This window comes from Mirounga leonina, unplaced genomic scaffold (genome assembly GCF_011800145.1).
Source record: "Mirounga leonina isolate KUSES-001 unplaced genomic scaffold, KU_Mleo_1.0 Mir_53, whole genome shotgun sequence".
Taxonomy (NCBI): domain Eukaryota; kingdom Metazoa; phylum Chordata; class Mammalia; order Carnivora; family Phocidae; genus Mirounga; species Mirounga leonina.
The window spans coordinates 17791632-17813977 of record NW_023270807.1 but is presented as its reverse complement, the minus strand read 5'-3'; the positions used below and the strand labels follow the sequence as shown (position 1 = coordinate 17813977).

Sequence of the window (22346 nt, the reverse complement as noted above, 5' to 3'; positions counted from 1 at the left end):
TTCCCTTCCCTTCCCTTCCCTTCCCTTCCCTTCCCTTCCCTTCCCTTCCCTTCCCTTCCCTTCACTCAACAGCCAGAGTGACCTGTAAAAACAGAAATTTGATCACGGAATTATTTTAAGTTAGATTTAAGTTCTTGAAAACACTCCAACAAGGTCCTGCACCATCTTGCCCAGTCACACCGTGCCATCTCATTTGTCTTCTCCTGAACCTCCTATCTCCATTTTGTTCCTGGAACACATAGAGCTCCCTCTTGCGCCCTGGCTGGCTCTTGCTCATCTTAGGACTTGACTCAGGTTTTTTCTCATTCTCCCAAATATGCAGTGAGTACATTTTCTCACTAAGGATTCTCTCTCCTCAATTTGATTTGTATACTCATGGTCTTAAAATATCACTGGTCTCACAAAAGTGTGATTTCGTTGTTACCATCTCAAGTATTCCTTTGGTGGCTACTTTTGGGATAAACTCTTAGTTCTTTGGGAGGGCCTGGGAGTCCCTTTCTGAGTGGGTCTTGCTCGCCTTCCCAGGTACACTCTCACTCTATCAGCAAGCCCCCTTCTGTGTATGTGCATTCTGCCCATGCTGCATATAGCAGCTATTCGAATGTGTCACGTTGGCCCACACCATTGTATATATCATTGCCTTTGCCTGGAGTGCCCTGCCTGGTTTGTCATCTGGCCCACTAGGACTTATTCTTAAAGACCCAGATCAGTCATCACCTCTTCTGGGAAGCAATCCCAGAAACAACTCCTCCTTTTGTGTGAGCTTGGTGCTCCATGTTTGTACAGCAGTAGACCCCGGATGTCCCTCTGTCTTAACACTTAACACTGTACATCTGTGATTTTTGTCCATTTCTGGTACTGGTCATGGACTCTGGCAGACAGGGACTCTGTTTTCTTCATGTCTGTCTTTCCAGGGCATGAGAAATATCCATCTACACACACACACACACACACACACGGCAGCATTCATCGTTTTGCTATGCATAATGTGAAGTTGCATGCAGAAATAGGGGGAAATCATTTGCATGTATTTCAGAAAAATATTTCTGGTTCTTTTGTGAGTTCCTTTATCTTTCTATTCTGATGTGAATATTATTTTAATGAAATGATTCTTCCTTTCCTTTCTCCCCTCCCCTCACTCTCTCTCCCTCTCTTTCCTCTCCTCATCCTTCACTACCTCCCCACCCAGTGATTTGGGAAGGTCTTGGCAGTTACTCACTTGGAATAAAGATTGAAGTCCTACAAAATAAACAGAGGGTAATTAGTGATTTTAAAGTGTGTTAACCCACAAAGATTATTTTCTTTCTCTCCATGCCCATTTGGTAAGATGGTTCTCTGGGACTGTGCAATTACAGATGAATGGCACCGAAATGCTTGGACAATAATTTGTAGGAAATACAATTATGAGTCGAAGTCATTAGTGGGAGTAAATGAATAGTTTGTTGGTTAACAGGTCAATGTTGAAAGCCCAAAGTGGTTAAACATTGTATTAAATTACACATTAAGAGCTTAACCCTTTTCATTTGAACATTTTCATAAATTATTGAGCTTTTAAACTGTATTTTTATGTTTTTTGATTTGTGGTAGAGAAAGGAAGAGAGGTGCCCAACTTGGGTTTTCTAAGAGTTCTTGAAGTGAAATGACTCACGTTTACAATGCGGGCAACGCTTTCCTCATCACAGAAGCTGGCTGGTTTGCCTTGTGAGGCACTTAAATAACATTTATGAAGTAAGGAAAATAATTTTTTGAGTATCAAAGCTATCTGGGTACAGTTCATTTAGAGTTAGTTCCAGAGGCCAGCAATTCGATTATGTGTCCAGTTCTTTGGTTCTGGACTCAGAAGCCCTGGTTTCAGAACTCAGTGCTGACGTCTCATGACTGTCAAATCTTGTCCCTGAAGCATTTCAGTTTCCTAATCTGTTTAATCTGTCAAAAGAAAAACAACAAGAAAAAACAAACAGTTCTTACTTCAAGTGAAACGACTTAGCCTAGGTTGGGTTTATTCTAAGTTCTTAATAAATGTTTGCATTGTTTGTTCTGCTTTTAAGCATATTGGATATTATATACTTACTTAGGCATATATCTTTTTTTTAAAGATTTTTAAATTTATTTGTTAGAGAGATAGAGAGAGCACAAGCAAGGCAGCGGTAGGCAGAGGGAGAAGCAGGCTCCCCGCTGAGCAGGGAGCCGGATGCGGGACTTGATCCCAGGACCCTGGGATCATGACCTGAGCCCAAGGCAGATACTTAACCGACTGAGCCACCCAGATGTTCCTAGGCATATATCTGATGGGATTTTGCAAGTGAGTATCCAGAAGGCAGGATTCAAAATAGTTAATTTAAATCCTTATGAGCTGAATGCTAATTGTGAGCCCAGGACTGGGTTAGGAATTGTGACATATATAAAGGAAACATATAAAGCAGTGGCCGTGCACTCAGGTAGTAAATGTTGAGGTGGGAGATAAGACATAGGCACTGTGATAATTACGGAATAATTTAATACTGAAATATATGGTACTGACTATAGGTTACATAGCTTGTCTCCTCAGCACGGCCGCCACTCCCTCCCCCCTCCGAGCCTTCTCAGCCTGTGTGTATTTCAGCAGTGACAACAAAAAATGTATTTCCCTCCCCCTCCCCCCCAACTCTCACAGAATCTCCAGTGTTTTTCAGCATTCCTGCCTGCTTGTGATAGGTGTCATCATGACAAATGTCGTGTGAGTTCATCAACTAATCTGTTTGTTGCTGTCACCGTGAGGCTTCTTTCATCCACTTTCCCTCCTCTTTGGGCTTTCTTGGTCATTGTCCTCCATTCAGGAAGGTGCTGTCCCTGCTGCTGGTAGCTGCCATGAGAGTACTGAAAGCGTGGGTGCTAAGGGTAGCTTTCAGTGCTACCCAGTTGGTCAAACCCTGCCATGTGGGAGTATTGTGTCCCATGATGAAGTGTGGTGACCACCTCTCTTGGCCACTTGGGGTTCCACCTGATCACCTGGACACCAGAACATTGGGGTGCTTATTTCTCCATGTCTCAGTCATGATTTTCCTCATTCAGTACACATCTATTGAACACCCATTATATGCTAAACACTGTGATAGGCATTGGTGCTGTGATGGTGAGCCAATGTAGGTATAGTTCCTACTGTCTTGTGCAGTAGGGGAGACAGACAGAATTACAGTAAGAGATCAAATTGCAGTGTGTTGAGTGCTAGAAAGGAGAAGAACATGGTGATGGGACAGATTATAACACAAGGTTGGGCCCATTTGGGAGGTCTTGGAGGCCTCTCCGAGGAACCAAAATGAACATCATTCTGAAGACTGAGGCAGAGGGAGTTAGTGCTAGAGTTCCAGGCAGAGGAGCTTCAGGTGCAAAAGCCATCTGGAGAGTTCCTTCAGGTCCTTTTCTCAGGTTCAGTCGTGGATCCAGGGGCTCAGGAAAAAGGGCCTATATCTGAGACAGACCCTGTCATCCTCTATTTTTCTCTCTGCTCCTTTGTGTAAGCTTCTCCTCCCACGCAAAGCAACTCAAACAAATGGCCCACAGTCTAGCCGCAAACCTGGGCATGCCCAAATCCCAGATATAAACAGATCTTTTGCTCAAGTACAAGCTCCACATCACTACAAGGTCTATAGGAGGAAGCGGACATTAGCCATGGGCTGAAGTGCTCCCTGAAATCCAATGGAAGAAGTGGGGCTTGAGCTGCATTTTGGAAGAATAGATGAGGGAAGGCAGGCAAGGCACACAGGTGGAAGGGGTAAAATGGGTGAAGGGATAGAGGAAGGAATGATCCTGTCAAATGAGAAGAGGTAAACAGACTGGGCTTCCTGGAATAGAGAGTTTATTACAGAGTCAAAGACCATCAAGTAGAGTCAGATTATGGAGAGTCTTGAAAGTCAGGAAGGGAATTTGGGGCTTTGTTACTGAGTATTGTAGGCAGATACTGCAGGTTATAAGCAAAAAAGAATGTAACTAAAATAACTTAGCAAAGTTTAAAAAAAAGAATAAGGCAGAATGGTCAGAAGAGAAAAAGGTGTTTGCAGAGGGTCTAGCTCAGGTGATATTGTACTTACTTTGACATTTGTGAGTTTGAGATAACAGTAGCTCATCCAAATGTCAATGTCTACCATGTAGCTGGAAATACGACGCAGGCACTGATGAAACATCCAAGCTTGATGCTTTGGTCATACACATAGACAGGTATTATTTTGCCATGAGAGTGCGTAAGTTATGAGATGATTTTACTGCTTTCTAAAAGCTCTGTCAACAATTGAAAGGACATACATTTATGTTAATAGTTAAAAATGCACTTCAAAGATTCTGTGAATTTTTTTCATTCATTCTGACTTGACTATTATAAGAATGATTAGTTGAGAAATACCTTTTTGTCCCTACTCTTGGTTCTGCTACCTGAAGCTTGCATGTTGGTAGGTGCAGAGTAGGGGTTTTTTGCATATTGATTTAGTATTGTGCACAATTGATCACAGAGTTTAAGAGCATTTTTGTCTTTGATAAACATTTTCTTTTTTTTTTTTTAAAGATTTTATTTATTTATTTGACAGAGACAGAGACAGCGAGAGCAGGAACACAAGCAGGGGGAGTGGGAGAGGGAGAAGCAGGCTTCCCGCGGAGCAGGGAGCCCGCCCCATGCGGGGCTTGATCCCGGGACCCTGGGATCATGACCTGAGCTGAAGGCAGTCGCTTAACCAACTGAGCCACCCAGGCGCCCTGATAAACATTTTCTATGCCTGGTAGAAAATTTTCTGTATAGACATTCAAGAACGGATCACAGAAATTTGCATATGTATGCTTATACATATAAAGAGACTTTATTTTATTTTATTTTCCCAAAGGTTAAAACATACAAACAAGGAATAAAATTAAAATTATTTTCTTTTGGGATGATTTATGTCTTAATTTCTGCCTGCCCTATAATTAGAAATTTTGAACTCTGTAAATTATTTCAAGATAAAATTATTGCCCAAGTAAACTTCAGAAATTACATCATTAACCTAGGGACCTTTCTAAGCCTAGAACAACATTATTGGTACAAGTGCCCATGCACACACAGACACATAAATAAAGAGGGAAGTTTAAAATAATTTGAAAATGATTTATTGCCGGCTACCTCTGTAGTTTGAGATTCAAGTATTATTACTTTACTTTAGTGCAACAAGGGAGGACAGTAAGTTGCTGTGGGCTAAAGGTAAATTATGATCTATTGCAAAGGAGGAAGGAAATGTACTGAGGAAAGAAGAAGGAGTTGGGAGTAAGCCATGTGTTTTCTGAAGTATTGCTTCAGATAATGGCTTGAAAAAAGTCTTTGCCTTGACCCTTGTTGGGAAAGGCCAGAATAAACTGGGAGACAGACTATCTTCTTGAATCTTTGATAGTTAAGGAGTAGCATCCTGGCATGGGGAGGATCAGATGGATGAGCTGGACCCTGATACAAACCAAGATCTCTAGAGTCTCAAGTTTCCCTGTCTTCAACTTTGCTTAGCAAAGCCATCTTGGACACACACACTTTAGAGTTTGAAGGGATCATTTAATACATCAAGGCTTAGGACAACCAATCCAAGGTAATTTTGATTCTGTATTCTACTAACCCTATCTGTAAACTGAGCTGAAGTCTTCAGGTTAGAGATTTGTTATGAACTTTTATATCGGAGACTCTCATAGCCACTTGTTTTTATTTGGCATAAGAAAGAGGTGGTAAAATTTCATTCTCAAAACAGTGTGATGCCAGGAAGGAAAAGACTAAAATATGTTTTAGATCTATTATGTGCAAGGTCCAACCTAGATGTTTCATAGTTTCCTCATTTAATCCTCTTACCACTCTGTGGGGAAGGAAACCGGAGCCCATCCTTGAGTATATTACCCTTGGTTAGAACATGGCAAAACTGATTCGATTGTCAGTTGAGTCTGCCTCCAATTCCTGTATTTTTCACCCCCTGCCATGTTCAATCCTGCATTATTTTTTATTGCAACATGTCACAGATGAGAAAAGTAATATCCAAAAAAAAAAAAAAAAAAAAAAAAAGTAAAAGCACTGGTGCTCATCAAGCCTGAAGCTTGCTTTCCCAGACTCTTCCTTCACAGGATTCTTTGGCTGAATAACATCAAACTCATGTTAACTATTAAAATGTCTAAAGGCAAGCTTTCCTCACTCGGCTTTAGGTTTGCTCCCAGAAGTAACTGTCACCCATCTTCGAGCAGCTACCTCAGCCCGGGACACGGTGTTGGCTCTGGAGGATGCCGTGGACTGGCGCCCCGGGGATGAAGTTGTCATCGTTGGCGGAATAGGTGTTGAAGGTGCCAAACCCATGGAAGAGCTTGTCACTGTGGAAGCCGTGCACAATACAGACCTCCATCTGAGGTCACCCTTGAGGTACTGAATGTCAGCTTGGCTCTGTTTCGACGGAAGCAGATGAGGTCTTAACTGTGTTGGCGTCTGGACACTTGCTTGTCTTTCCATGATGTCTTTTGACATTAAGTAGTGCTAGATGTGTTGATGAGAAAATTACAAAGCGCAAAATGTTTGAAAGATTCAGACTTCTTGAATAAGATTTTCCTGTAAGACTCTAGAACTTCCGTCTTATGGTGCAGTGCCCCTAATTCTCACACACTTGTGCCCATAGTTCAACTCTTTTGTACCTGAGTTTGTAAAGAAACAGACTCCCAAAGGAGAATTATGCTAATCTAGTGGCTTACTATTTTAGTCAGATTTGGAGTAATATCTTCAGATGAGTGTTTTCCATGTGTTTTTTCTTCAGATATTCTCACAACTTCACAGACAATTGGGTGGCTGGAGAACGCCATGTTTTAAAAGTCATGGTAGTGCTGCTTAGCAGGAGTGTCACCATACAAGGAAATCTCACTGCCGAGAGGATGAAGCACCTTGCTTCATGCCAGGAGGCCTGTGCTTCAGAAGGTAGAGAAGTATTTTGCTGGGAAGTCAATGAGTGAAAAAGAATGTTCTTCCTGTCAAACAATATGTAGTAATGTCGACTTCCTTCAAAATGGAATAAACCCTTAACCTTTGCATGTCTGTAATATTCTTTAGTTTTCAGAATGCTCTTGATAAAATGTCATTTCGTCTCTTGCCTTCCACGACCTTGTAAACGAGGTAAACAAGTTTCTACCTGTGAAATTATTTCTCTGGGGAAAAAAAAATCTTGTTAAATAATTAAATCCGGAGAGTCAGATTAAATTTCCAAGGGAATTTATAAGGAAGTTTTAACTCTGATTCCAGGCCCCTTCTAAAATTCTCAGGAAAACAATTTAATGACAGAATCATAGACCCAGGCAGAACATTCTTACTGATTAGACTGATGGGGCTCTTGTGCCCCCCCACCTCACCCCTACTTTTAGAGTTTGTTTTCTGAGTGAACTACCACATACTTTAAGTAAGTGGTTGAAAAAGTCAATTTATCTTCTAGAAGAATAACAGGCACTGAATCACACTGATGTGCCTATTAAACATCTATTTCAGGGATGGTTAGTTTAGTAGGTTATGTTTTAGTTTCCCAGGCTGTAGATTATGAGGCTTTCACATGTTGTGAAGATATCATTTGTCAACTTTGGTTTAGGATGGTGTGGGTGTCAAGGATGACTCCCAGGCATGAGCTCTGGATGGATGATGAGGCTATTTAGCGAGATGGCAAGAAGAACAGCTTTTGGAGTGGGAGGCTACAGATCATGATTTTAATTTTGTACATGTCGGGATAGATGCCAAGCCAGGACCTGCGTAGAGGTGCCTGGGAGTGTCTGGAGCCTGGCAGAAATGCCATGGCTGGAGTTAAAGGTTTGAGTCATGTCTACATATAGATGCATGTGGGTGTCATGTTGGGATGTGGTTGGGTGAGAGGGACCTTGATTCTACCCTCCACCACCCAGTCACTTAGCTCACAAACATGTCATTCTGAAAAAGGTTTGGATACTGTGGGTTAGAATCCAATGATTGCCAAATTTAACAATTTTGCTGAAATGGGAACTGCACTGTATTCAAACTATCTCGGTAGTTCTCATACAGGTATTCTCAGATCATATTGTCTAAAATGCTGCGTCTGATTGTGCTGCTAGGGAGCTCATGCTTCTAGGTCTGGGCCATTGCAAATCTGTTGGCTCCTAATGGAAAAATCCCTGATTTCATTACAACTCTTAAATGTTATTACAAAATTCTCAAAATAAATCAAAATAGACATTCCTTAAAAAAACAACATATCGCTCGCCCTTTCGTATGGGGCTAAAGTGTGGAAATGAGGCAGCCAAATAAATAATATGAGGCCTGGCCACTCAAAATATTATGGATCACTGGCAGAAATAATCAAAATTGTGATAAAGCTTACAAATGTGAAACACCTCTTTATTTACCACTTATATATTTATTCCTGGGTGTTAGCAAATTTACTGTGACTTATTCACTGTGGAATGATACATCATTTTGTATTTGTGGCATTTTGATTTATTAACATGGATAATAAAGAACTAATTCAGAAAATGAGTTCTTATCCATTCTGAGGTTAGTTCACACCACCAAATGCCATGTGTCCACAGAAAGTGTCCTGGATCCTGAGGTCACAACACTTTGATGCAATGGTAGCTGAGTGTATTAGAGTTGTGCAGTTTGTTGTCCTCACTAGGGAACTGGCTGGGAAGGAGGCGTTGAGGATGAGGGTGGTGAGGATGCTGCTCAGCTGCTTCTCTGGAGCCCTTTGCCATTTCTGCAGTGGCTTTATTACTATGTCCCCAAACTACAAAGCAGCAAAATAAAGGGGGGAAACTCCACTGGACAGCTTAAGACTAAAAAGAGCTGTGATTACATTCAGCGCTCACATTTCTTCCCTACAATTATCAACCACGAGAAGGTCATTTTATTGCACACTCCCTCCAGGGGATCTTTTGGATTGAAATAAGCATCTATTTAGGTTGGTTTTGTGGGTTATAGTCAGCCTCTTTGTGACAGTAATTAAGGTGATTGATTTGGGGGCTTCTGGAAATAATAGAGTGAAGGCAACATCATGTCCTAGTTATCAGATGTTTTAATTAATAATCCAAAGAGGAGAATCAAAGTAAAAGGGAAATAAGATTATTAAATGAAACAAACAATAATGGTTTGTCTCTTGTGCTGACAGTAAATTTCATACCAGATGATTTGTCTAGAAGCACGTTGCACCTGCTTCAGGACCCCCCGGCTTCATTCTGTGTTTCAGGGGATTTGCAGGACTGTTTATATTCCAAGAGTGAGAAGATGTTGGGATCCAGGGATCTGGGGGCCAGAGTCATTGTTCAGTCTTTCCCAGAGGAGCCCAGCCAGGTCCAGTTGAAGGGAGTGCAGTTTCGGGTGTTGGGGCAAGCCTTCCGTAAGCATCTGAGCTCCCTGACTCTGGTGGGAGCTATGAGAGGTAAGCAGGCCCAGGCCTATGACTTCTCATTTTTCTCTCTTCTTCCATGTTCAAGGTTGTACATGCAAGGGTCATGATAGGTATCAGATGGGGACATGGGGGGTTCAAAGGTAGATAATTTATATTCTAGATCTATGGTTCTCCAATTTTAGTATGCCTAACAAAAATTATTTGGGGCACTCACTAAAATTTAGGGTTATAGACTCTGCCCTGACAAATTCTGGTCTAAGGTAGGCCTAGCAATCTGAATTTTTAAAAGCAAGCCTTGTGATTCTGGAACAAGTAGTCTAAGGAATACACTGTGGGAAACATCACTATAGGTACAACAGACATGGAGTGAGCCACACAAATCTGTGTTTTGAATCCTGCTTCTGTCATTTACTACCTTTGTGATTGCAGGTAAATGGATATTGAATAGTATAAATTATCAGTGCTATGAGAGCCCAGCACAGCAGAAAGCATTTCCATATGAAGTTGTCCTAACTCAGAGGAGTCTTCTACCTGGGAAAATAGGGGAGAATGGGCTGAGAACCAGGTACTTCTCCTGGGCACACTGAGCAGGCAGAGTGTGCAGATCTTGGCCAGAGCTAAAGATATAGGAAGGGAGCAGGAAACATCAAATGCAGATGAGAACAACTAGGTGAAAAACAAGATCAGAACCAGAAAAGAAGACTATGACCAGATGTAAATAAAGGTTCTAAAACTGAAGTTGGAGAGACATAGGAACATCCAGGGCAAAAACCCAATACCGGATGCGGACATGCAGAGAACCAGAGATGCTAAGTAATGAGGACAGCAGCTCCTTTTCTGAATCACCCTCCCCACCCCCAGCTTCTCCAACACCCACACATTCAAGCTTTGCCTTCCTGAAAAGGGCTGGTGCTCTGGGGGTGATGTCTGACAGGAAGTATCAGGACATACTTGGTGGTTCAAGCAGGTCTAGAGAGATGGTAGAATTTCAGCAAGCAATGACAAAGTAATCCTTGAGATCCTTGAGGACAGAATCCTGGCACCTGCAGCATTTTTTTTTCTCACCTCCAATAATCCGCACACCAAGGATGTCTATCCTAATTTTCCAGATCTCCACATTATTTATTTTGACATTCATTATAATTGCCTGGCAAGTTAAAGTAATTTTTTCAGTACTTCAAACATATGATATTTATATAATATCTCTCATTTAGGGAGATGTTTCCTAACATGGCTCCTTCCCTAGCACATTGGGATGATCAGTATCTTTGTACCGTACTCCCTGGTTCTTTGGTCTCCTGGTGCTTATAGTGCCACATAAAGTTTGATGTGGGACAAGCTCCAGTATCAGTCAGGGTAGAAGTCACATATGAGTTATACTGATTAAATGTAATCAAATCTTTCCTTGCTCAAAAGTCTATCTGCCTCCGCCAACCTGCTTCAGAATAGCTACACTTTTATCTATTTTTTTAAAGTTTAGTTTTAGTTGGAAAGGATTCAGTGCTTTAAAAAGTTTGAAAAGCACTGAATTCATATATTATCCCCTGTAGGTCTCTGTTAAAATGCAATTGTCTTTCCTGGGAGGGGTTAGAAGCTTCTGGCATGCTTGCCAAAGAATCTCTTATTGTTTCATGCCCTGAAGGCTCTTGTACCCTGTGTGGCCAATTGCGCCTAGGCACTAGAGTTAGAAGGTGCTGGCATCTCTGCTACTTTTACAGGTAAATCCCTGAATTCTGCCCATAATAGCTCCAAAAACACATTAGTGCTTATTGATTGTTCAGATGCGCAAGCCTATACTGAATGAGTGTATGTAGAGATCTGGAGTCAGGAAAAGTCTGCAGCAGGCAGTGTTTCCTACAGAGGTGGGTATGGATGGGTTAACTTATTGGTGAGTAATGTGAGGGTATCTGGTACCAGAGGAGCTGGGATCTAGGAGAATGTGGAGGCTCAGTGTCTATAGTGACATTGTCATTGAGAATTTTCTGGATAGCTCCAATTTAAAAGTCAAATTATTCCATAAACCAAAGTAATTTTTTCAGTACTTCAAACATTTGATATTTATATAATATCTCTCACTACCTGGAAGTAATATAAAACTCCTTTATCAGGATTTATCATTTAATTATCCATTATTATTTTAATGTAAGTTTCCTACACCAGAATGAAGATACACAAGGGCAGAATTTACTTAGTTTTGTTTGTCCAATTCCTGAAATATATAGTTGATACTCAGTAAATATTTATTTATTGACTGATCCAGTTGATATAACTTCATGGGGGGGGGTATAAAATATGCCCATGGAGCCAGGGTAATGATTTTCCTAAATGTCAATTTCTTTTAGCATAGTAGAGGTACTTGCCTTTCACTCTCATCAACCTACCACGTTCAAATGTGAAAGTCATGATCCTCAGGTCAACCTCTGGCTTTACTTACATTTTGAATAAGAATCTCTGGCTGTCTTAGGCCAAGGATATAATTGCCTGGCAAGTTAAAAAAAATATGTCACAGCCTGAAGAAATAATGACTGTATCTCCACATGGAAGATGTGATTTTCAAAGTTCATGGTTTGGTCCTTCAAGAGTACTCTTCACATTGTCCTTGACTTCTCTTTAGCCACTGTCTGCCATATTGTGATGAGGATAGCAAAGATGGTGGCCATTTGGAAATCCTGACAGCCAAGAATTCTTTGGTGGTTTGGCCATACTGTCTCTTTCTCAGATGGTTTTCTTTCTAGCACCTGACTCTTGGATTCCACCTTGCTTATCCTTGGTATCTTTGAGGTGCCTTGGCCTGGGTTGCCCATTTTCTTGATTTGATTTTTCTTTCCAACTCCTCATTTCCTGAGTTTCATTATTGTAGGGGGAATGTTCTCAGTTATATTACAGTTTGCTTTGGAAATGATGAACAGAATCTAAGGAACCTTCAAGATTCACTTCAAATGTTTGACTTACTCTTTCCTCTTCAGATTCCTATGTACAGGGTTGCACAGTGTGGAGCTCCTTCAGTAGAGGCCTTAGCATGTCAAGGACCTTGGGCCTGAAGGTGGACAGTAATGTATTCTACAATATTTTAGGCCATGCACTGCTGGTAGGTAAGTGATGAATTTGTTTCATTTCGGCATTCTTGAGTAGGACAAATGGTTTTTCAAGAGGAATTTTCCCAAAATTTGAATTCCCAATCTGTAAAAACTTTAGCCTCTGATCATTGGAAATAGGCCATAGTTTAAAATTCTGAATTTAAATTTACCCAACACTAATTAGCTTCCTCAACTGTATCAAGAGGAAACTGATCTTTTAAAGGAGACATTTCAATTCAGGTTAATAAATATGAAATGGGAGGTTTTCAAATTTACTGTCAGCAATTTTCACCATAATTTAAAGTCACATAAATAAATCTCTGTACAGTCTCATGAAGTGTTAAGCCTTGATGTTGGACAGGAAGTTAAAAATTCTGAATTCTGTTCTTAGTTTCTCCTGTGGTTTGCTAAAGATGCTCATGTTTCAGAATCTTCTGCTTGGTCACTTGTATCCACTTTTTTCTCCTAAAGTTCATTCCCCTTGCAGAACCCAGAATTATCCCTAAAAAACACAGATTGCATCATATCACTCCCATCCTTAAAACTCTTTAAGAATTTCTTATTGCTATTAGAATACAATCCTAAATCCTTAACCTGGCTTAGAAGTCTCCCTCAGTGATTTTGTCTCTATTTTTTTTTTTTTTAAGATTTTATTTATTTTTTTATTTATTTGACAGAGAGAGACACAGCGAGAGAGGGAACACAAGCAGGGGGAGTGGGAGAGGGAGAAGCAGGCTCCCCGCAGAGCAGGGAGCCTGATGCGGGACTCGATCCCAGGACTCTGGGATCCTGACCTGAGCTGAAGGCAGTCGCTTAACCAACTGAGCCACCCAGGCGCCCGATTTTGTCTCTATTAACGTTTGTGAACTTGTCTTGCTCTTTTTCTATTCCTTTGTACTCTAGCTACACTGAACTGTTTTAATTCTTTCAAAAGGCCACATTTTTTTCCCCTCAAGGCTTTCGCACAAACTCTTTCCCTCTACTCATACTGCTCGCTCTCCTCCTGAAAAGTTCTCTCCCCCACACCCCCAAATCAAGTCCCTCTGTTTAAGCTCCTCGGGCACTAGTCATCATTTATTGATTTAAAATTACATATCATGTTTCTGATCATCTGATTAATGTCTGTTTGTACCACCAGATTTAATGTGAACATTGTTTCCTTAGCATTTAGCACATTAACTAGTCCTTTGTAGGTATATTTGTTGAAAGAAATGAATGAATTGGGGTGCCTGGGTGGCTCAGATGGTTAAGCGTCTGCCTTCGGCTCAGGTCATGATCCCAGGGTCCTGGGATCGAGTCCCACATCGGGCTCCCGGCTCAGCGGGGAGCCTGCTTCTCCCTCTGACCCTCTCCCCTCTCATGCTGTTTCTCTCTCGCTTGCTCTCTAAAAAATAAATAAAATTAAAAAAAAAAAAAATGAATGAATTAATGAACAAAAGGTCTTTGAATATATTGCAATACAAAAGCAAATCAGAGGTTTTCAGTGAAAGTCAGACTATATTTGTTAAATAGTGTTTCATTTAAATTAATTCTGTGATACCATCAGTGGGAACATGTATGTGTTTCATTTAAGAACGATCTGTTGAGAAAAAAGCTATAAAGGTCCTAATCCTGAGAGGGAAACTGTTTAATGAGAAAATATGGATCATATAAGCTTGCTTTAAAACAAACTCCAGCTCTAGAAGACAAAGAACTAAGGACAATCGTGGCAATCAGGTGCAGGAAAATCTTTTGTTTGGAAAGAACAGTTACAGGTCAGTTAAACTAACAGGTGGAGATTGACTTTGTTTATTCTTACTTTTGTCTGTGTAAGGGAAAAGTTTGCCAAAACCCGGAGCAGAAATTCAGGAAGGTACCCTAACAATATTAATTTAGCCGAAAACAGTTATATGGAATAGACATTAACTAGGCAAGGAAACAAACCTGAAGGAGGAATTTAGCCTTTAGTGCTTATTTTGAATTGGAAGCTCTTGACATCTATTATGCTGCAGGTGATGAAATTAAAATATTTGTTTATTAGTGCATTATAAAGTACTTAACTTCATGCAAAATGGGTTTGTAAACCCAGGTCATGAAAGGACATGGGAAGCTCATATACCGAAATACCTAATAAGGAGAAGGGTCTGTGGGGCTGTTCTTTACTGATGCCCCATACATGGCTAATTGGTCTCTGTAGCAGGGCCCATGCTCTTTTATTCTCTTCTATTCCAGACCACTGCGGATAGTTGGTGGCCAATTTGAACAGCTAGGGAAGGGGCTGGAGCAGACACATGCATATGTGGCACTTGACTATAGAGACAGTCACTTAGACTCTTCCTAAGAAGTAAAAGAGTACCTCTGTTTCTTTGTTGTTTATTCTGTTTAAAATGAACTTCTGATTCATTAGGATACTCTAGAACTAAAAAGCCCATATAATCTATATCTCTTTGGTCGATAAATTAAAAACACACAAACAAATTTAAAATAAGCCAGACCCAGAAGAAGAAATAGTGTTGCCGTATCTCTCATCTTCCTGGGTGGCATGAAATGCATGAAGTAACGACCTTTGTTCTCAGGTACAGACACGGACATAAAATACATCTCTTGGGAAGCGACTCCTGAAAAAAAAATGGGTAAGTATGTAAATTGGTTTTATTTATTTATTTATTTATTTATTTTATGTTAGATTAATCACCATACCATACATCATTAGTTTTTGATGTAGTGTTCCATGAAATTGGTTTTAAATTGAGTTACACTCCCCTTAAGTTGTCATGTATTTTACGGACAGATCTGATGGCAAAATGTTAGGTATCTTAAATTTGTGGAACATACTAAATGTTTTCTAAATAATATATATTTATGTATGCATGATGTAGGCTGTAATGTGTACTAGTAGAAGCAAGACTGTCGAGGTATGTAAATTTTAATTATGTTTGTGGCTCCTCTGGGTTTGATTTATCTTTTCTTAAATTAGACTGGTCAGAACAGGGAAATATAATAAGAAACAATGTGATCATCAGTGTTTCTGGCACCGAGGCACTCTCCAGTCCTGAAATGCTGACACCATCTGGTATCTATATCCGCAATCCCACCAACGTTGTAGAGGTAAGACCTGTAGCTCCACTAAGAAGGTCAGAGCTGAGAGGCCGTCAAATTCACTCCAAAAGTTATTTGGAGGGGCAGCAGCTGTGGGATGGTATAAAATGTTTACTTGTGGCACACTGGTATTGAAAAACAACTTTATGATTTTATGCTAAACAAGTGCTTTAGAATAAACGTAATCATTCTCTCAGAAATTCCTACAAATACTCTTTGAAGCAATATCTAGCTACCTGTAGCAAAACAAAGTAGATATTGATTATTTTCCGGTCCTTGAGATTAACGCAAACTATAACATCTTCCTGAGCTGTCTGCTGTGGTTGCTGATTTTTGTCTCAATTCCAATAATAATTACTTATTAAGTCTTCATTATCTTACTCTATAAATATGGTCATATTGTTGCCCTTTAAGAGTATTCAGGACTAGGGGTCAGGGCACCTGGGTGGCTCAGTTGGTTAAGCATCTGCCTTTGGCTCAGGTCATGATTGCAGGGTCCTGGGACCGAGCCCCACGTTGGGCTCCCTGCTCCGTGGGGAGCCTGCTTCTCCCTCTCCCTCTCTCCCTTCTCATGCTTGTGCGTGCTCTCTCTCTCTCTCTCTGAAATAGATAAATAAAATCTTAAAAAGAAAAAAAAAAGAACTAGGGGTCAGCAAAGTCATGACGTATATGAGATCATGTCAGATTCCAGGACAAATAAAGCACATTCTGATGGCCTTTTTCATCACATTATTTAGTACAACTTAACATTACTTTTCCTTGGTAAATTTCTCTCTGAACACCTTAAGAAGTTAATTTTTTAGCGTACAGTTTAACCATAGATCTGTGATTGAAGAGTTACATCAGAATAGTGGGAAGGCCATTTAGTTTCTGCTTTTAATGAGTCTATCCTATGGATCATCTACCAAAGGGTTAAGGGCCTCAGTCTTCCGGGACACTAGTCTGAACATTTCTTGTATCATGGCAATTATGCCAGATTTCTGAGGAACTGAGAGAATGAATGTCTCTCTCTCTGATCATCTGTTTTTAATTACCTTCAGCTGAGTAACCCCTAATAAAAGTCATGGTTATCTCCTCAACCTTCCTCCAGACTCTTAATTACGGTTATTCCAAGCACAGCACTTACACACCATTTTAGGTGCCTAATAGGGGCAGCTAATATGCCAGTGAGGAAAGGAAGCTGAACTGCTTTAGACTGAAGGAAACCAAACTCCAGACCCAGAATAACAAGAGCGGCATTTAATGTGTTGGTGACGATGGGGCTTGTTCCACAGTTATGCCCACAGCTCTGGGGACTAAAGAACTCTGTTTTTTTTATGCTTTCTCAGACAGCGTAACTTGACTACACTGAAATATCCAGAGGAAAGTAAGTCCTCAGCCTTGTCCAGTTCATCTTCCTGCCTGAGGCTGGAATGTATCTAAATCCTGCATTGAATGCCAGGGGTACTGTCCATCTGACTTTGCTTCACTGGGTAGCCCACTGTAGTGTGGCCACAGGTCCTGGCCTCTTGTCTACTGGCGTAATTGAGTTGACTATAGGTGCAGAGGACCAGGGGGCCATCTAAAAAGCTGACAGGTCACCTGAGCTTTTGCAGACTGACCTGTGAATAGTACCAAGTCAGCAAGGACAAAACTGAGTCTAAAGCAAGCTGTTTGTTTCCCATTAGATGCTTTCTATTTCAATTTCATTTACTTTTTCCTCTTATATCCACTTTACAAAAGTGAAAAAAAATATAACATATATGTTTTGAGAATGAGGCTTTAGTTTAAGCTGGTAGTACCGATTCATTAAACATATTCATTAGGTGTATTCCTGACATTTTCATCTTCAATGATCTTAAAATTCTGTAGTTGTCTTTTCATTAGCTTATTAGGCTTTTAGACCCTAGCACAGTATCTGAAACATAGTAGTTGCTCAGTAAGAATTAATTGAATATAATGAATGAATGAATGAATGAATGAAAGTATGATTCCATAATCAAAGAATGGAGGGAGGAAAGAGAAAAGTAAAGAATAGATTCCAAGATCCTACAATCATTTTGATGACTGAAAAATAAGATGTTTATCTGAGGCAGCAATTAAATCCCACGGGACTTAACTCTCAGGGTTAAATATTGCACAATGCACTCCAGTTTTTTTTAGCTGCATGTCACTGTTGTTCTGCTATGCTGTCTCTTTTGTATCCTTTTGTTTAGAATGTATCACTACTAAAGACATAGGTGATAACTGGTGTATATGACAAAACCTAAAATTTATGAACTTCTCTTGACCCTGAGGGACAATGAAGGTCATTTCAGTTATTGAGCAAACACTAAGTTCAAGTTTATTAAATGTATCCTATGTGGGCAATACACAGAGTACTTTGAAAAATATATTTTAGAAATATGCCTTAGCTCCAAAAGGATGATAAGGAAGCTATGATAACAATGATACGTGTGTGATTTGTGGAACAGGAGGGGATGTGGTAGAAAAAGGTTTTTCTCTCTCCCAGGGTATTTCTGGTATTCAGGAGAGAGACGTTCCTGTATTCCGAGGAACTGTTTGGGGGGTGGCTTCTATGTCCTGCTATGTGAGTGGTTCAGAGTCAGACTACACCTAAATGGAAGGCGGTCAAGTCTTGGGTGTGCTCGGTTTTTGTATCCTTTGCTCCTGCCTTGTTCTGAAGTTTTCTTGCAGTCTGGCAAAATCTTTTTTAAAAGTCACTCTATTTGTGTGATTTATTGGGATTTTTCATTTTTGTTTTCTTAAGTTTTTAATTTTGAAATAATTTTAGACTTAGAAGAAGTTGCAAAAGCATAACCAAGAGTCCCTATGGCCCCTTCCCTCAATGCCTCCCAGTGATACCATCACCATAACCATTGCCATATCCCTCAGTGATATCATAACCATAACTGTCACCATATCAGCCATCACCATAGCAATATCAAAACCAGGACGTTGACCTTGGGACAAAACTATGAACTGAACTAAAGCCCTTATTTGGACCTGAAAAAGGTGACTTAATCCTAGTGGCTGGGCAGCTGCTTCTGAGAGCCTAAACGCTTCCGCTAGTATGCAGTCTCTAGCTTGGCAGGCAGGCAGGGAAGAAGGAGTTGATCCCTAAGTGTCTGCAGTGATTTATGGTGACATGGTATTCCCAGCTATCCTGGCCCAGAGCCTAGGACCAAATGCTCTGCCACCGCGTGGAATTCACCCTGGCTTCTCGTCAGCCGCCTCGACAGTTCACTCATCTTCAACCCTGCACTGTAGAAGGGGATTTCAAGTGTGATATTCCTTTGTAGCTTTCATAAGCATAAGTGGTCTGTCTGCCTCCTGGCCCAGGCTGCAGCTGAGCCAAGCCAGGGACGGTTTCTCTGAGAGGCAAAACCTGTGCTTTGTGTCTTCTTGCTAGGGATAGGATATTCAAGAATGCTATTCCTGTTTGAGTGTCTGAGGAACTCATGGTGTTCCTCCGAATACTCCTTAGGTAGGCCTTTGCCGTGCTGTTGAAAAACAGATCGGTGGTGGTTCTTCTGGGCCTCACCTGCAGCGTTTAGAGCATTCCATTTCCAGGCTGTCTTCCCTCGACTCCCCAGCATCTGAGTCTGTGACTCTGTTTATGGAGATTTCGTGCTATCTGTCGAGAGGCTCCATGGCTCCATCTTTTCAGTAGACATAACCTATGTCAACCTCAGGCTGGAAAGTCTTTGCCCTCAAACAGCAAGGGACTCTTCACTTCCAGAGCTCTAGAGTATCCCATGTTTATGTAGGCACTAGAAATTTCCCATGACCAGACTCCTGTTTAGGATAGTCCATGGAAAAACCCTGGAGACAAGCCCTTTGGAAACATCCATTTAATTTGAGGGGAATTTGTTCTGGTTTGTGAATCAATTTTGTAAGGAATTCTGTGTTTAAAGGCCAATTTCAGTTCTCTAGCTCTCCCCACTCAATAGCTAATGTATATTTAAGAGCTGCCTGAAGGGTTAACTCACTTTTTTTCCCCTAGTGATTATAGATGCACACCTCAAGGAGCTGGCTTACTTGGGCAGTTAATTTCTCTCTGGAATTTCTCTTGCTTGAATGTCCATAATACATTGACTTCCGCAAAGAATTGATTTCCACACAAAATTCCCTGCTTGCCTTAAACCCTTCCCCACAAGCCGCTGGCTGCCTGCATAAATATGTGGTTTTTCCTCATGAATCATTTGTAGCATACCCAATTGGAATGGAGAGTAAAAAGGGCTGGGAAGTAATGTGATCTGACTGTTCAAGTGCTTCTTTTCTAAGAAAAGTGAACCTTACCAGCAACAGAAGACCAAAGTTACAATATCCTGCCCAGCTATAAATGCACTTGGAAAGCATTTATATTTATGTATGTTCACCCAGATGTTCCATAAATGCTAATAACACTAGGGCAGATGATTCCACAAATCTATTCATTTGCTCAGAATATGTACTCTCTGAGCACCTGTCTGGCCAAGGTGATGAATACGGATGTAGTTCATGGAGTATATTCTTGAAATATTTCAATCTTTTCCCTCCTGGTAGAGTCTTGGTAATGATGGAGCATTTCATTGGTAATGATATAGAGGTATATATCCCAGTGAGATGTACCTTTCTCATTGTTTTCATACTTGCAGAAAAGGTAGGGATTTAAGAAACCCCCATTCCCTAACTCTCAGTGCTTTTATACTCCTGGCTTTTCCCATGGCTCAGATGCGTGCTAGAGACATAGCTACTCCATGGAAGCTATGTGGAAGGTGGAACTTCACATGGACTTCCCTGCGCAAGGTTCCAGTTGTTTAATCATAACAAAATCAATAGCCATGTTACTTCCTTGTGTTTCTGTGAGGGCTGAAGAGACATATTGGGCACTTGTATTTACCAACCTAGCAACAGTGATTCTTCCTAAAGCTGAGAATCATGAGTGCATTTCCTGTTTTCTAGTATGAGGAAAAAATTGAGATAACTGATTTGATGCCAATAAGTGTTCTTTTGGGGAGGGAATGCCTGATATCAGATTTAAATGTTTTAAACGATATAAATACCTTCCTAGTGAAGACTGTCAAAGTATTCTTACTGTGATTAACCATGTTTTTATATTTAGGTGGTCTTTCTGTCAAAATTTGGAGATGGGCTGCTGGAAAGCAGGCTTGGCTTCTTTCAACAACACATAACATCAGTCTAGATCGGAGGTTCTCAATCATGGTAGTATTAGTATTTTAGGTGCTAATTCTTTGCTGTGAGAAGCTATCTTGTGTAGAGCAGCATTCCTGATCTCTACCAACTTAAGGTCAGGAGCATCCCTCCCCTTCAGCTGTGATAACTGGGAATTTCTCTAGAGCTTTCCAGATGCTCTCCGGAAAAAAAAAATCCTCTCTGATAGACAGCTCCAGCTCTAGACCATGCCACCTCAAGATGATTGGAGTCTTAGTGATAGCCCAGGTTTCCTGAAGTCCTGTAAGCATCTTTAATAGTAATTCAATTCATATTACATGATGTCCAAAAGTCACTTGTGCCGAGTTCCGTGTGGTAGGTGAGACATGTGATTAGAATTTTAAATGGCCTCAGGAAATTGGAGAAATGCTTGGAATCCAAAATAATGAAGTAAGGAGAAAAGGAAAGAAAGAAAATGTTCTGGAATGGATTAAAAAATGAGGAATGGTGGGCTAATTACAAATACCCAGGATGAGAGATCCTTCTGGCACACAGTGGATAATAAGCTAAAAGTTAAGGAAACAGTACCTTGATTGTGTCAGCATGTGCTGGTTCCCCGATCAGGTCCTTGCTGCTACCTGCTGGCCAGGCTTCCAGTCTCGGTTAACTCTGGCCCTTCCTGATGCTTCCCCAGAGGCGGGAGACCTCCAGGGACCAGGGCACTGGGGCATTTGATTCTCTTCTCACATGAGGCAGAAGTTGCATATTGCTGGTTTTAAAACAACCTGTTTCAGTTTTTCCTCCATACTGACTTTGCTTGGTTGTGTGTGTGTGCGTGTGCGCGCGCATGCACATGCACGTACATATGTGTTCCTAGTGGAACATGTAGCACACCCAGAGAGGACAAGTCTATTTTTTTAAAGATTTTATTTATTTATTTGACAGAGAGAGAGAGAGAGGGAGAGAGCACAAGCAGGGGGAGCGGCAAGCGGGGAGCCCCATGTGGGACTCGATCCCAGGACCCTGGGATCATGATCTGAGCTGAAGGCAGATGCTTAACTGACTGACCTACCCAGGTGCCCCAGGACAAGTCTCTTTAAAATCCCCTTCTGTGGGGAGCACTGCTATCTAATGACGGCCGGTGGTCTACTCAGGTTCAGAGAGCTACCTTTAATAGTACTTAAAATCCTTTCATTTAGGAATTAAAGTCAAGAAAGTATTAGTCTAGAATGACTGAAGCTATGGGCTGAAATGATTTTACTCAACCTAAGGATAAATAGAGAACAGCTATAAGTGTTTGGAGTCTCTACCATCAGTCCTCCCTCACTCAGAATGGAGTAAAACTCCTTGAGCCATGTGAAAGTATATGAGAGAGCTTTGCCCTGAGTAGCCAGAACTTTCTCCTTCAGTTCTAACCCTTTTTGGTGTCCTGTCCTAACATCCATATTCCTCACTCTGTATTAGCATTCAATAGACATTGCAGGCAGTCTCAATCTTTTCTTCTGTTGTTCAAAAAGCCTGTCAGTAGCCAGTCCTCATTAACTTTGGGTCTATGCCTTGATAATGCTCGATCCCTTAATGCTGGGGTTTCAGACCTTCTTAAACATACTCTTCAAAATTACATGTCTTTTCCTCCTGACTAGTGGGAATTGGCTCAATTCCTCACCCATGTGTCTCTCTGTGCCCT

At 40.9% G+C, this 22346-nt stretch overlaps 1 protein-coding gene across 1 annotated transcript in view; it reads left to right on the top strand.

Annotated features, from left to right (window-relative positions):
• The window catches only part of PKHD1 (PKHD1 ciliary IPT domain containing fibrocystin/polyductin), a 454138-nt gene that overhangs the window by 177417 nt on the left and 254375 nt on the right, over positions 1-22346 (top strand). The window contains exons 37-42 of the mRNA XM_034990755.1: positions 6172-6382; positions 6768-6925; positions 9207-9398; positions 12335-12460; positions 15001-15057; positions 15402-15532. Coding sequence (XP_034846646.1) covers positions 6172-6382; positions 6768-6925; positions 9207-9398; positions 12335-12460; positions 15001-15057; positions 15402-15532 — 875 coding nt within the window. The remainder of the gene's footprint in view (positions 1-6171; positions 6383-6767; positions 6926-9206; positions 9399-12334; positions 12461-15000; positions 15058-15401; positions 15533-22346) is intronic.